We start from the raw sequence: 12131 nt of genomic DNA, 5'->3' as shown, positions 1-12131 counted from the left end.
GGGCTGGGACATGTGGTCTTTCTGGGTGCTCAGAGAGAAGCAGAAGGCTGGGTGGAAACACTGCCCTTCTTCTGTGGCTCCATCAGAGAGAGCAGGGGTTATAGGAGATAAACAAGCACAGTGCTCAGCAGGGGCCAGTCAGGAGCTCAGGCTGGTGCTTAGGCTCCCATAAGCAGGCCCCTACTCCTCTGCATGCAGGATTTGGGCACCAGAACAGCCCGGGGGAAGCCCTCTCGGCTGAGGACAACCTACCCCCTAGGGACTAGCATCCTCCTCCCCAGTTCTGCCTTCCGTAGCAACACAGAGTACAAATATTATTCTCTTTGTTTCCTTTGTATATACTTTTAATTACAAAAGTAGAGCTTGGGTGTTGTACCCAGAGAGATGTTTGCTTGCTCTGGGCCCCTTTGGACAGAGGATTGGGTTTGGAGGTGCCTTCCTCCAGGTGTGTCCCTGGCTAGGGGTAGGGACTCAGCCCCAGTCCTGGGACCAGCATGTTTAACAAGGTACCTGGTACCATCCTCGATTGAAGTCAGAGTCGCAGACTTTGAGAAAATTACCTTCCAGGCTCTAATGAAGCCAAGAGAGGGGGAGTCCCCAAGGTGCTGAGTTTGACTCTATCATTAAGCTAGTAAAGTGGAAAAATAAAAGTAGAAAGCCCAAGTGGAAACCAGACCAGAAAGCCAGGAGGCTCAGCAGAATCTGCACGGCGCTTCCTCTGGATGGGTGGCTGAACTAGAAGTCTGGTTATTTCTCTTATAAAATAGAGTGACAGTTGCTCTACCTACTCAGAGTATTATGAAGGCCAAATGAGGGGGTGCACAAAAAACCACCCTCTGGCTCTTGGCACAGGCTGAGAGCTGGGGTGAACACCTTGGCTGGTCTGCCTTCCCTGGTGGCTGGAGCCTGGGCATCCTGCCCTTTTGGGAGATCCCGGTCTATGCAGTCACTACCCTCTGTGGCCCTGTGTTTAGGGTCCCCTGGGGAGGCCATGAGTGGCACATGGCCAGATAAAACCATGACCCCTTCTGCTCCCCAACCAGTTGATATCAGCCCTGCTATAGGGGATGAAGCCTGGGGAGACTTCTTTAGCTTCTATTTTCCTGAAGATAAAAATTGTGATATTTGCATTTGTTGTGGGATATTTGGAATACAGCGTACAGAGAAGAATAAAGAAATCCACGTAAATCGTTGCCTCTGGTCCAGCCACCAAGAGCAGTTTCCACTCCTGCCCTCACCTGGGTTGAAGCCTAGTCCTGGGAGGGTCATTCCCCTAACTTCAGATGTCCTTTCCCAGAACCATAAGACCCCTCTAGGCCCAGTCTGCATGCTGTCATAGCATCTCATCACTGGGGTGTCCTGGAACCCACCAGACCTGAGAGGGAGGCAGGGTGGTGGGGGCGGTTGGGCCTCACTTTCCCTCCCTTCCAGAGACTGCTCTCACTACCTGAGACAGGGGCTGAGAGCTCAGGGCTGTGCTGGACTCTCCAACAGGTGCCTGGCAGCCCCCTCCCCCTTGGGTTGCTCCTGGCTTTGGGAGGGTGCTCCAGGCATTTCCTGGGCTCCCCACCTCATGAACACTGGGACAAAAGGAAGTCAGCAAAAAATAATGGTCTCTCTTGGTCTGGCCCCACTGGGAAAAGAGCCGTGGGGTGTGCAGCGACCAGGGTCTACACCGAGGGCTGCGTGTGGGGGAGGGGCATGGTCCTTGGCAGGCTTTCCCTGTGACCTCAGGCAGGTCCCTCCCTTATATCCAGCACAACAGCTACAGCCAGCTTAGACAGGCAGTTCTCCGGCCTGGATCAGCCTAGCCCAAGGTCTCGGAGGGTGGGCACGCGGTCAGTGAGGTGACAGGCATAATCCAGGATGGGCTCGGCAGGGCGGCCCCCGAAGAAGCCGCTCCAGACTCTAGCTCTGGGGGGACTGGCGGCATGCTCCTAGGGTGTCCCCCACATCACCCCTTGGGGAAAGAGTGGAGCAGACTCCCGTGCCCCTTTCTAACTCCAGGACCTTAGGGGTGGCAGGTGTGTTAGGGCTCCAGGTGCGCGGATCCTTCGCAGGGACACAAGCCCCAAGAGGCAGGCCGCGCGGGGGCAGCCGAAGACCCCGTCCAGTTCAGGCCAGGGAGGAACTATCAGAGGTGTGTTAAAGCCCCGTCAGCTGGCGCAGGAGGCCCAATGGCGAGCGCGGGCGGTGGGGCTGGGCGACCCGGGTCCGGCCCAGCGTGGGGGCGAATTAGGTCTGGCGGGACTCTGGACCCACAGAGAGCGGTCTCCGCCGCGCCAGGCGGAGGGGGGCGCCTGCTTCGCCGCCGCGCAGCCCCCGCCTGCAGACAAAGGAGCCGGCGGGGGACGCGAGCGGGGGGTTGGGGGGGATGGGGCGAGGGGGCGGGGCGTCGCGGTGTCACGTTACCGCCTGCAGCGCCCTTTAACTCCTGCCCCGCCCCGCTCACCGCCCCCTTCCCCGGCTACAGCGCGCTTGCCGCCCCGCCGCCAATCAGCCGGTCCGTGTGAGCGCCCAGTGGGCGGTGCGCGGGGGCCGGGCGGCCGGCGGGGCGGGGGCAGCGCGGCGCCGGCCAATCGCCGCGGTGTTGTTGAAACTGAAAATACTACATTATGCTAATCGCGGCGGGACCCGCGCGGTGGGGGGAGGTCGGGCCCGCGCGTATAAAGGGGGCGCAGGCGGACTGGGCGTTCCACAGGCCAAGTGCGCTGTGCTCTAGGGGTGCGGGCGAGGCCAGTGGGACCCAGCAGGCAGGCACCGAGGGGGCGCGGCTGCCGGCCGGACGAGACAGGCGAACGAGACGCGGGAGCAGCCCACGACCAGACAGCCAGGTAGCCGCCGCGCTCGCCCTCCCGCCGCGTCCCTTTGCAAACGTAGAGTCTGGTTGCGCGGGGTCTCCCTTGCTCCGGGCCTCCGCCCTCCTCTTCTCCTCCTCTCCTTTTCCTCTGTCGCCCTCCTCTCCTCCCTTGCTGCCTGGGTCCGCGCAGCCCCGGCCACCTCCGACGCGTCCCTCCGCAGCACATCCGCGATGGAGCGCCTGGTCTCCAGTGGGACCTTCCCTACACTGGTGCGCACTAGCGCCTGCCGCAGACTCTTCGGGCCCGTGAACCACGAGGAGTTGAGCCGCGAGTTGAGAATCCGCTTGGCCGAGCTGAACGCTGAGGACCAGAACCGATGGGACTTCGACTTCGAGCAGGACGTGCCGCTGCGGGGCCCTGGACGCATGCAGTGGATCGAGGTGGACAGCGAGTCTGTCCCAGCATTCTACCGCGAGACGGTGCAGGTGGGGCGCTGCCGCCTGCTTCTGGCGCCCCGGCCCGTCCCGGTGGCCGTGGCTGTCAGCCCGTCCCCCGAGCCGCCGGCCGCTGAGTCCCTCGACGGCCTCGAGGAGGCGCCGGAGCAGTCGTCCAGCGACCCGACCCTGGCGCCCACCCCGCCCCCGGCCCCAGTCCTGGCTACGGCCTCGGCCTCAGGCTCGGCCCTGGCCCCGGCCCCGGCCCCGGCCCCAGATGCGGTGCCTCCAGACAGCGCCGAGCAAGGCGCGAACCAGGCGCAGCGCAGCCAGGAGCCTCTTGCCGATCAGCTGCACTCGGGAATTTCGGGACGTCCCGCGGCCGGTACTGCTGCCGCCAGCGCCAACGGCGCCGCGAACAAGAAGGTGTCCGGGCCTCTCATCTCCGGTGAGCTCCGCACAGCCCCGCCCCGGTCCGGCCCCGCTTTGTCCGGCCGGCCGGTCTCCCCAGCCCTCGGGGGCCTCGCTCGGTTCCCGCCTCCTCCCGTGGCATTAAAGGGCCCGCAGCTCTCAGGGCGCGGCTGCACCCCAACCCGCCTTCCTGCTCTGCTGTTGTGCTCTCGAGCAGCTCGCGCGGGAGGGATGGGAGGATGAGTCTTGGCCGCGACCCCCTCAGAGCGCTATCCTCGCCCCTGGCCGCGGGAGCCCCTCCCCAGGCGCGGCCCGGCGCGGCGAGCGCGGCGCAGAGGGGGTTAAGCACCGCGGCAGCCCCGGGGGGCTTGGCCGCGGGACAAGGGGAAATGCTTACACAGCACATTGCGCGGCGACGTAAACAAAGCTGACCTGCGGCGGACCTCGGCGCGGGCGGGGATGGCACCCCCACTCCGGCCGGCCCGCGCCCGCGCCTTCCCCCGGCCCCCGCTTGGGTCTCCCGGCCGCCCCGCCCTGACCCGCCGCGCGCGCTGTCGTCCGCAGACTTCTTCGCCAAGCGCAAGAGATCTGCGCCCGAGAATAAGTCCTCTAGCGAGGTCCCCGCGGGGTGTACCTCCCCCAGCGGCGCTACTGGGGTGGGCGCGGCGGAGCAGACCCCGCGCAAGAGGCTGCGGTGAGCTAGGTGAGTACTTGGCACAGGGGAGCGCGGAGGGGCAGCCCACATGTGTCTGCTATCTTTGCTCACTGCCCTTCTCCCCGCAGTTTAGAGCCCAAAGAGCCCCGAGGGAGCCTGTCGGGGCAGCGGACGTTGGGAGAGCGCTGGGGCCTCGGCTGGGACCGTTCATGTAGCATCAACCGGCGGCGGCGGCGGCTGCCGCAGAGCAGCGTTCGGTTTTGTGTTTAAAGTTTGAAAACTGTGCAATGTATTAATATCGTCTTTTTATATCTAAATGTATTCTGCACGAGGAGTACACTGGTCCCAAGGTGTAAAGCTTTAAGAGTCATTTATATAAAATGTTTAATCTCTGCTGAAACTCAGTGCAAAAAAAAAGAAAAAAGAAAAAAAAAGGAAAAAAGGAAAAAAACCATGTATATTTGTACAAAAAGTTTTAAAGTTATACTAACTTATATTTTCTATTTATGTCCATGCGTGGACCGCTCTGCCACGCCATAGCTCGGTTATTGGTTATGCCAAAGGCACTATCCTGTACCCGCACCTGGTTATCAGCAATCGTAGATGTATTTTTATAGCGGGCTCTGGGGGAGGGGGTTGCTCACAAGCTGTAGCTGCCGTAATGCTCATCTAGCTTGCAGTCTCTTGCTCTTTCGCTGTCTCTCTTACTATTACTGCGTTTATTTTAAACTTGAAGACAAATCTGTTAAAATGGTTCCTGAGCCGTCTGTACCACTGCCCCGGCCCCTCGTCCGCCGGGTTCTAAATAATAAAAAGAGGCCGAAAATGCTGCAAGGCCGGTCTATGCTTGTACACACTCTCCCTTCCTCTGTACCCCTGAACCCCAAAGCTGGGTAGGGACAGCCCCAGTCTGCTTTCCACGACCAAGGTCCAAGAGGGAGGGGGCTTCTCCTGGCTGGCCTGGCCACACCCACCTGCTCTGTGCCCCTCATCTAGAGTGGGGCTCCCACCCCACCTGCATTTGTCACCCCCACAGGCGGGGCTTCCTGTAGCCCCTGACCTACCCTTGTTCAAAGAAACCAACACACCAGCAGCCCGGCCAGTCTCCGGTGTCAGCCCCACATAGCTGAGGATGCGCATGGGGGGAGGGTGAGGAGTGGGAGCTCCAGGGAGCAACTACAGGGGCTTCACCAAGCCAGACCCCCTCAGCTGACACCTTCCGGCTGGCACGAGGTGCAGTCCCAACTGCTCCCGGTACCCAGCTCTGTGGGCCACCAGACCACCAAAGTGTTCAAGGCCTAGTGGACCCCAAGTGGAGGAGGGGAGGCCTCAAGGCCCGTGGGTGGAGGAGGAGGTGAAAGCACCCTGAGACTAGGAGGGGTTGGGGAGTGGTGGGTTTTGAAGAGGCTTCCTGTAAGAATCCAAGGTTGTATACACCCCTGCACACCCCAGGTTCCTGCACACTTGCTCTTGCAACACCAGCCTCCTGGTTTCAAAGTGCTTCCTTTTAGTCAAAAAGGAGAGGTTTACTTTTTTACTGATCTATAAAACCTCTGAAAGTTATGGCTTACAATGGGAAGGGTGCCGTGAAATAGCAAAAACAAAAAGGCTGCCAGCATTTTTGCTAGTGCCTTGGGCCAGGAGGCGAGAAGGACTGGTGGACCCTCATGGGGCCATCCGCAGCAGTCACTGACTTTGCCCAGAGGTCAGGGACAACGTGGTGATCAATTTGAGATTTCAAGATGTGTTTAGACATATAATTAACCAACCTCCTCCCACCCCTAAAAGGGCTAGGAGAGGACAGGGCCAGGCCTGGCCCCCAGGCCTTGCTACTACCAGTGGCCTTCAGCGTGATGTCAGTGAGGAATTAGATCTTCATAGGCCTGGCTTCAAATCTCTCTTCTTGGGGAGAAACCCCACTGCATCCTCTCACATAGAGGAGGGGAGAACCATCCAAGGCTGGGCTGGGTGCACGGCAGGTGGCTGGTGGGCATTCAAGGTGACCTGAGTTAGTAACTATTATTGGTGACTGAATCTGGCTGACGTGAGGCCTCACCCACCACGAACACTCCCACTGCAAAGCCTTCTTCTGCAGACATGGCTGGCCAAGAATCTGGATAGCCCTGGTGTCTGGACATAGGGACCTGGGGGTGTGCCCCTGGTGATACTAACAACTGCAGTGACAACCACAGCTATCAAGCATGGGTGGGTGGGGAGGGCAGATATGGCTTTTCTCTGTGTCAGGTACACACTGAGCAGGGTTCACCATCAGTGAGATCCTACCAGGGAAATGCCACCATGTTCTGTATTTCTCTGAGGAGAAGACAGAGCAACCCAGCTGAGGTCACACCACTGAGGGCGTGGGCAGGGCCAAGGGGTTTTTGGACTGGTGGGCCTGGCCTGGAAACTACTGTGCAATCCTGTTCCATGGACCAGGCTGGGAAGACCAAGCTGTTAACCCCCAAACCAACAAAGCAGTGAGGTGCAGGGTGATGCTGGGAAGGGATTGCCCTGGGCAGTGGTGGGGAGCTTGGGGAAGGGAAGACAGGGAGCAGCCAGATGAGGGTTGTGCGAGGGGAAGGGTGAGTGTGCTGGAGCCAGAGCATCAGGGTGAGGCAGGAGAGATAAGATCATAGGGCGGAGGACTGTTGGGGGTGTCCCCTGGTGCCAGGGGCCTCAGCCAGATTGGTCTGTGTGTCAGCACATATGGGTACATATTGTTCCCCAAAAGAGTGCTGTCTGGAGGGTGCCTGCCTGGCCTCTCCCTTCCTTGTCCTGTCCTACTGAGCTTGATGGGCCAGGGTCAAAAGTTGACTGTGTCTATAGGCAATGGGGAGGCTGGGGAGGGCCTAAGGTAGGGGGTGACAGGGGCCTCACCAGACTGCTGGCTAGGGAAAGGAGACACCAGAGAGAAAAGGGGGTAAGGGGCTAGGAGAATTTGCTGGTCCAGGCAGAGGCACTGGGTTTGACACATACTCCAAGAACCTGCAGCATGCCAGGCTGTGTTCTAGGCCCTAGGGACTGCAGTGAATACAGGCACCTGATTGCCTGCCGCAGAGACTTTCTCCATCTGGGAGTGTCATAATTACACCTGGCAGGTGAGTTGTAGCTCACACAGGCTGGCAGTTTTAGGGGTGAACGAGGCTGAGCAGCAAGCAAGACAAACAAGCTTGAAAGCAAGACAAACCCGGAAGCCCCTTCCGTGGGTCCCAGCAGTGAGATGTGCAAACAACCTGGGTCTGGCAGCGGGAACAGCCAGTGCAAATGCCCCGAGGTGGGTGGCATCCATGGGACAGTCAGCCAGGGGGCTGGGGCAGCTAGATGTGTATTTGGTGGGAAAGCTGGGGCCTGCAGATGGATTGAGGGGAGCATGAGAAGCAGGTACCAAGGAGGCCTCTGAGGTGGGAGGGGGCCATTCCCAGAGTTGAGAAAGTCTGCCCATAGAAGGAAGGCAAAGAGTCAAAGCCACCCTGCCCTGATCCCCACTCTCAGCCAGGCCCTGCGAAAGCCAGGACACTCGTCCATACTCTCAGCAGCCTTGCCCCACAAGGCGTCAGCACCCATGTTGCAGAGGCTCACAGAGGCAAAGCAGCTTGCACAGGGTCGCTCCTCAGTGATCCCAGCACCACCACCCTCTCTGCCCTGGCTGCTTTCCCCCCATTGTACCTTAAGGGTGCTGTTTTGTTTGTTTGTTATTTTTTGATTCAACATTATTAACTGAAGTCCATAGATAATGTCAGGATTCACTCCTGCTCTTGTCCAAGCTGTGGGTTCAGACAAATTCTATCTTGCACCCACTATTACAGAACCAGACAGAAGAGTATCACTGTCCTGTAAACCTCTGTGCTGCACCTATGCACTCTTCCCTCCCCGCCAAGCCCTGGCATCCCCTGATCCTTCTTACCATATCCCTAGTTTTGCCTTTTATAAAATGTCATAGACTGGAATAAAATCCTCTTGCTGTTTGCATCAAAAAAAAAAATGTCATAGAGTTGCAATCACAAAGTATGTATTTTTAGATTGGCTTCTTTTTAAGACAGAGTCTACTTTCTTGTCCTCAGTAGAGTGCCTTGGTGTCACAGCTCACAGCAACCTCAAAATCGTGGGCTCAAGTGATTCTCTTGCCTCAACCTCACAAATAGGTGGGAATACAGGCTCCTGCCACAATGCCTGGCTAGTTTTTTTTTTTTTTAAGAAATGGATCTTGCTCCTGCTCAGGCTGGTGTTGAATTTCTGAGCTCAGGCAGTCCACCCAGCTCGGGCTCCCAGAGTGCTGGGATTACAGGCGTGAGCCACTGGGCACGGCCTCACATTGGTTTCTTTCACATGGCAATGTGTACTTGTACTTAATGTTCCTCCATGTCTTATCATGGCTTGATAGCTCATTTCTTTTTAGCACTGAGTAATATTCCATTGTGTGATATACCACAGCTTGTTTATTCATCTGTTGAAGGACATCTTGGTTGTTTCCAGGTTTGGACAATTATAAATAAAACTGCTTTGAATAGCCATGTGCAGATTTTTGTGTGGATGCAAATTCTCAACTCATTTGGGCAAAAAACAAGGAGCGCAAATTATATGTTAAGAGTATTTTTCGTTTTGTAAGACACCTCCAAACTGTCATCCAAAGTGCATTCCCACCAGCAATGGAGAGAGTTCTGGCTGAAGTGTTTTCTAAAAATGTTTCTCATCTGTAGATCACACCAACCACCAGTGGACTTTTTTTTTTTCCCACCAGTGGATTCTTAGTGGATTAAGAACTAAAACCTCATCACAGTTTGGACATGACAAGGACAAAGCATAATTAAAAATGAACACCACTGTGGCTTTATCTCAGTGCCCTGGCTGGGTTGACCTGGCCAGGGAAGAAGAGCACAGGCCGTTGGTCAGTTCCTCATCCAGCTGGCCCCATGAGACTTTTTTACTGTTCAAATATTTGTTTTACTGCTTTGCAGGGAGCACTATGCATCTCCTGCATGTTGACATCAAACTTGGCCACATGACTTGCTCTACTAGCCAGTGAAACGCAACTGAGGCAATACATGCCATTGCTGAGCAGAGCCTGTTAAAGCCAGCGTTTCTCCGTTTTATCCCTCAGTGAGACCAGTGAGATCTCAGAGAGGGGCTGATCTTTCCATGAAGATGAAGTGGGACACAGCCACAGCCCCACAGCAGTGGGACTGTAACAGTGAGTGGGACTGTAACAGTGACTGTAACTGTTACATTTGGTGTAAGCCCCTGAGAGTTTTGGGATTATTTGTTATACAGCATAACAAAAACTGAGCTGACAGATACAATTTCTTTGAAAATCCCAGCTGACTGTTAGCAATTTTTTTTTAAATCATATTTGTATTTATTTATTTATTTTTGTGGTTTTTTTTTTTGGCCGGGGCTAGGTTTGAACCCACCACCTCCAGCATATGGGACTGGCGCCCTACTCCTTGAGCCACAGGCGCTGTCCCTGTTAGCAATTTTTAAGAACCACAGCAGAAACTTGTGGAACAACTTTAAGTCGTTCTGGGTATTTGGACGCATTTCCAGAAATCATGCAGAGACTCCTCTATGAGAGCTACTAAATTGAGCCTATCATCATTAAAGGCTGGAGATCAGGGATTTCCGCTGGGCTCTCTCTTTGGTTGCCACCTCTCTGCAATACTGTGGCATGCTGTGCACTTTAACATGTGTTCAGTGATGTGTCTCACTTTTTTCTTTGATGGAGGAAAAAAATTATTGTGATTTGGGAAAGGGTCAAAGTCTCAGAGATGGACTTGTTGGCCCTACAGTTAGGCATACTTAGGAAATCCCACTTGCTTATTCTGAAAATTAAAAATTGTGTTATTTAGGCCCTGCAGGGTAGTTGAGATACTGATTACACCAGTAGGATATGCTCCACGGACGAGCCTTTTGGGAAAAAAAATGAAAATGGCCTCTGATGGCCTTGGAGCATTAGGGCTGGCCGGCTTCATAGCTGTGGTTCACCATCTCCCTCAGCACCAAATCGTGGCCACTACTGTACTGTTGAACACCAGGGGCATAAAGTCAGGTGTGGACTGGCAGCCAGCACCTTCTCATCCACTAGCGTAACTCCTGTTCTAATTATCTCTTGCCGAGTAAAAAACTATCCCAATACTTTGTGGCTTAAAACAATGGTTTCATTTATACATACGATTATATGAGTCAGAAATTTGGGAAGAGTTGGCAGGATAGCTTGGCTTTTTTCATCATGGGGTGTCAGTTAGGGTAGTTGGATCAGGGTTGGAGGATCAATCCCCACAATGGCCCACCCTTCCACCTATCAGAGCCTTGCAGGCTGGCACCTGGTGCCTCGTTTCCTTTTCCTATAGCTTTTTCCGCAGGCCTACTTGGGTTTCCTTACAGCATGGCAGCTGGGTTCCAAGAGGAAGTGCTCCTGGAGATCCAGGAGGAAGCAGGAAAGCTTTCAAGAACCTGGCCTCAGAAGTCACATAGCATTTCTTCTGCCTCATCAAATTATTAATAATTTTGTGAGCTACTGAGGCCACCCCAGGTTCCATGGAGGGGACTTAGACTTAAACTTGCTTCTCAGTGGGGCACATGGCAAAGAGCTGTCAGCCATTTTGGCCCCATGCCCTTGCCAGCAGTGCCCAGCCCTGGTGATCATTGAAATTCAGTATTTCAGGATTCCCAGAACAACCATTGCCTACAAAAATTTTTTTTGAGATAGGGTCTCACTTTGTGGAGTTTGGTAGAGTGCTGTGGTGTCACAGCTCACAGCAACCTCAAACTCTTGGGTTCAACTGATTTTCTTACCTCAGCCTCCTGAGTAGCACTGCAGGCACCCGCCATAACACGTGGCTATTTTCTTTTAAAGATGAGGTCTTGCTCTGGCTCGGGCTGGTCTCGAACCCATGAGCTCAGGCAATTCACTCACCTTGGCCTCCCAGAGTGCTAAGATTACTGGAGGGAGCCACTGTACCTGGCCCATTGCCTAAATTCAAAACAAAAGCAACACCTTTCCTCCTCAAGCATAGATTTTTTGCAGTAAACAGAATAAAAAAATCATTGATGGCCAGGTGGGATGGCTCCCACCTGTAATCCTAGCACTCCAGGAGGCCAAGATGGGAGGGTCACTTGAGCTCAGGAGTTTGACACCAGCTTGAGCAAGATCAAGACCCCATCTCTACTAAAAATAGAAAAAATTTGGTGGCACACATCTATAGTCTCAGCTGATTGGGATGTTGAGGCAGGAGGATTGCTTGAGCCCAGGAGTTTGAGGTTGTTGTGAGCTGCGATGATGCCACAGCACTCTACTTGGGTGACAGAGTAAAATTCTGTCTTTAAAAAAAAATCATTGAACATTTTCTGCTTGTGTTGGAACAGACCAGGAGGGGCTCCCTGCCTTGCACATCAGGAAGAGTTGGGTCCAGGTTAGGGCAGACAGCTGTGGGTATGTGTCAGAAAGGAGCCCTCATCCCCAAGGCCACTGAACTAGTGCCCCCAAAACATGATAAGGGTATCTTCCAACAGCCGTTCTGCCTTCTTTTACTGTATGTGTATATAATATGTGTATTTAATATACATACATTACATACATTATAAAACAACACCTGCATACAGGTGTGCATATATATACATATTTTTCTCTTTTTAACATCGTATTTGGTATACATTTTCTCAGCAATATGTAATAGCATCACTTATATTTTCTTAGAAACATTCTAAGTTTGCTAACATACACACAATTTTATAGAACAGAATAATGAGCTCTAGCTGCTCACCAGGCAGCCATAACAATCATTAATGTTTTTCAATTTTTTTTTTTTTTTTGAGAAAGAGTCTCACTTGGCCACT

At 54.4% G+C, this 12131-nt stretch overlaps 1 protein-coding gene across 1 annotated transcript; it reads left to right on the top strand.

The window, feature by feature from the left end:
- The first annotated feature begins 347 nt into the window (after positions 1 to 347).
- On the top strand, positions 348 to 4439 carry CDKN1C (cyclin dependent kinase inhibitor 1C). The gene is made up of 4 exons (XM_053560816.1): positions 348 to 2834; positions 3022 to 3683; positions 4211 to 4349; positions 4430 to 4439. The coding sequence occupies exons 2-3, from the start codon at positions 3032 to 3034 to the stop codon at positions 4342 to 4344; spliced, it is 786 nt and encodes a 261-aa protein (XP_053416791.1). The 5' UTR covers positions 348 to 2834; positions 3022 to 3031; the 3' UTR covers positions 4345 to 4349; positions 4430 to 4439.
- The last annotated feature ends 7692 nt before the right edge of the window (positions 4440 to 12131 follow it).

The sequence above is a fragment of the Nycticebus coucang genome, chromosome 14 (genome assembly GCF_027406575.1).
Source record: "Nycticebus coucang isolate mNycCou1 chromosome 14, mNycCou1.pri, whole genome shotgun sequence".
Classification (NCBI taxonomy): Eukaryota; Metazoa; Chordata; class Mammalia; order Primates; family Lorisidae; genus Nycticebus; species Nycticebus coucang.
This window is presented reverse-complemented; position numbering and strand designations above follow the sequence as displayed.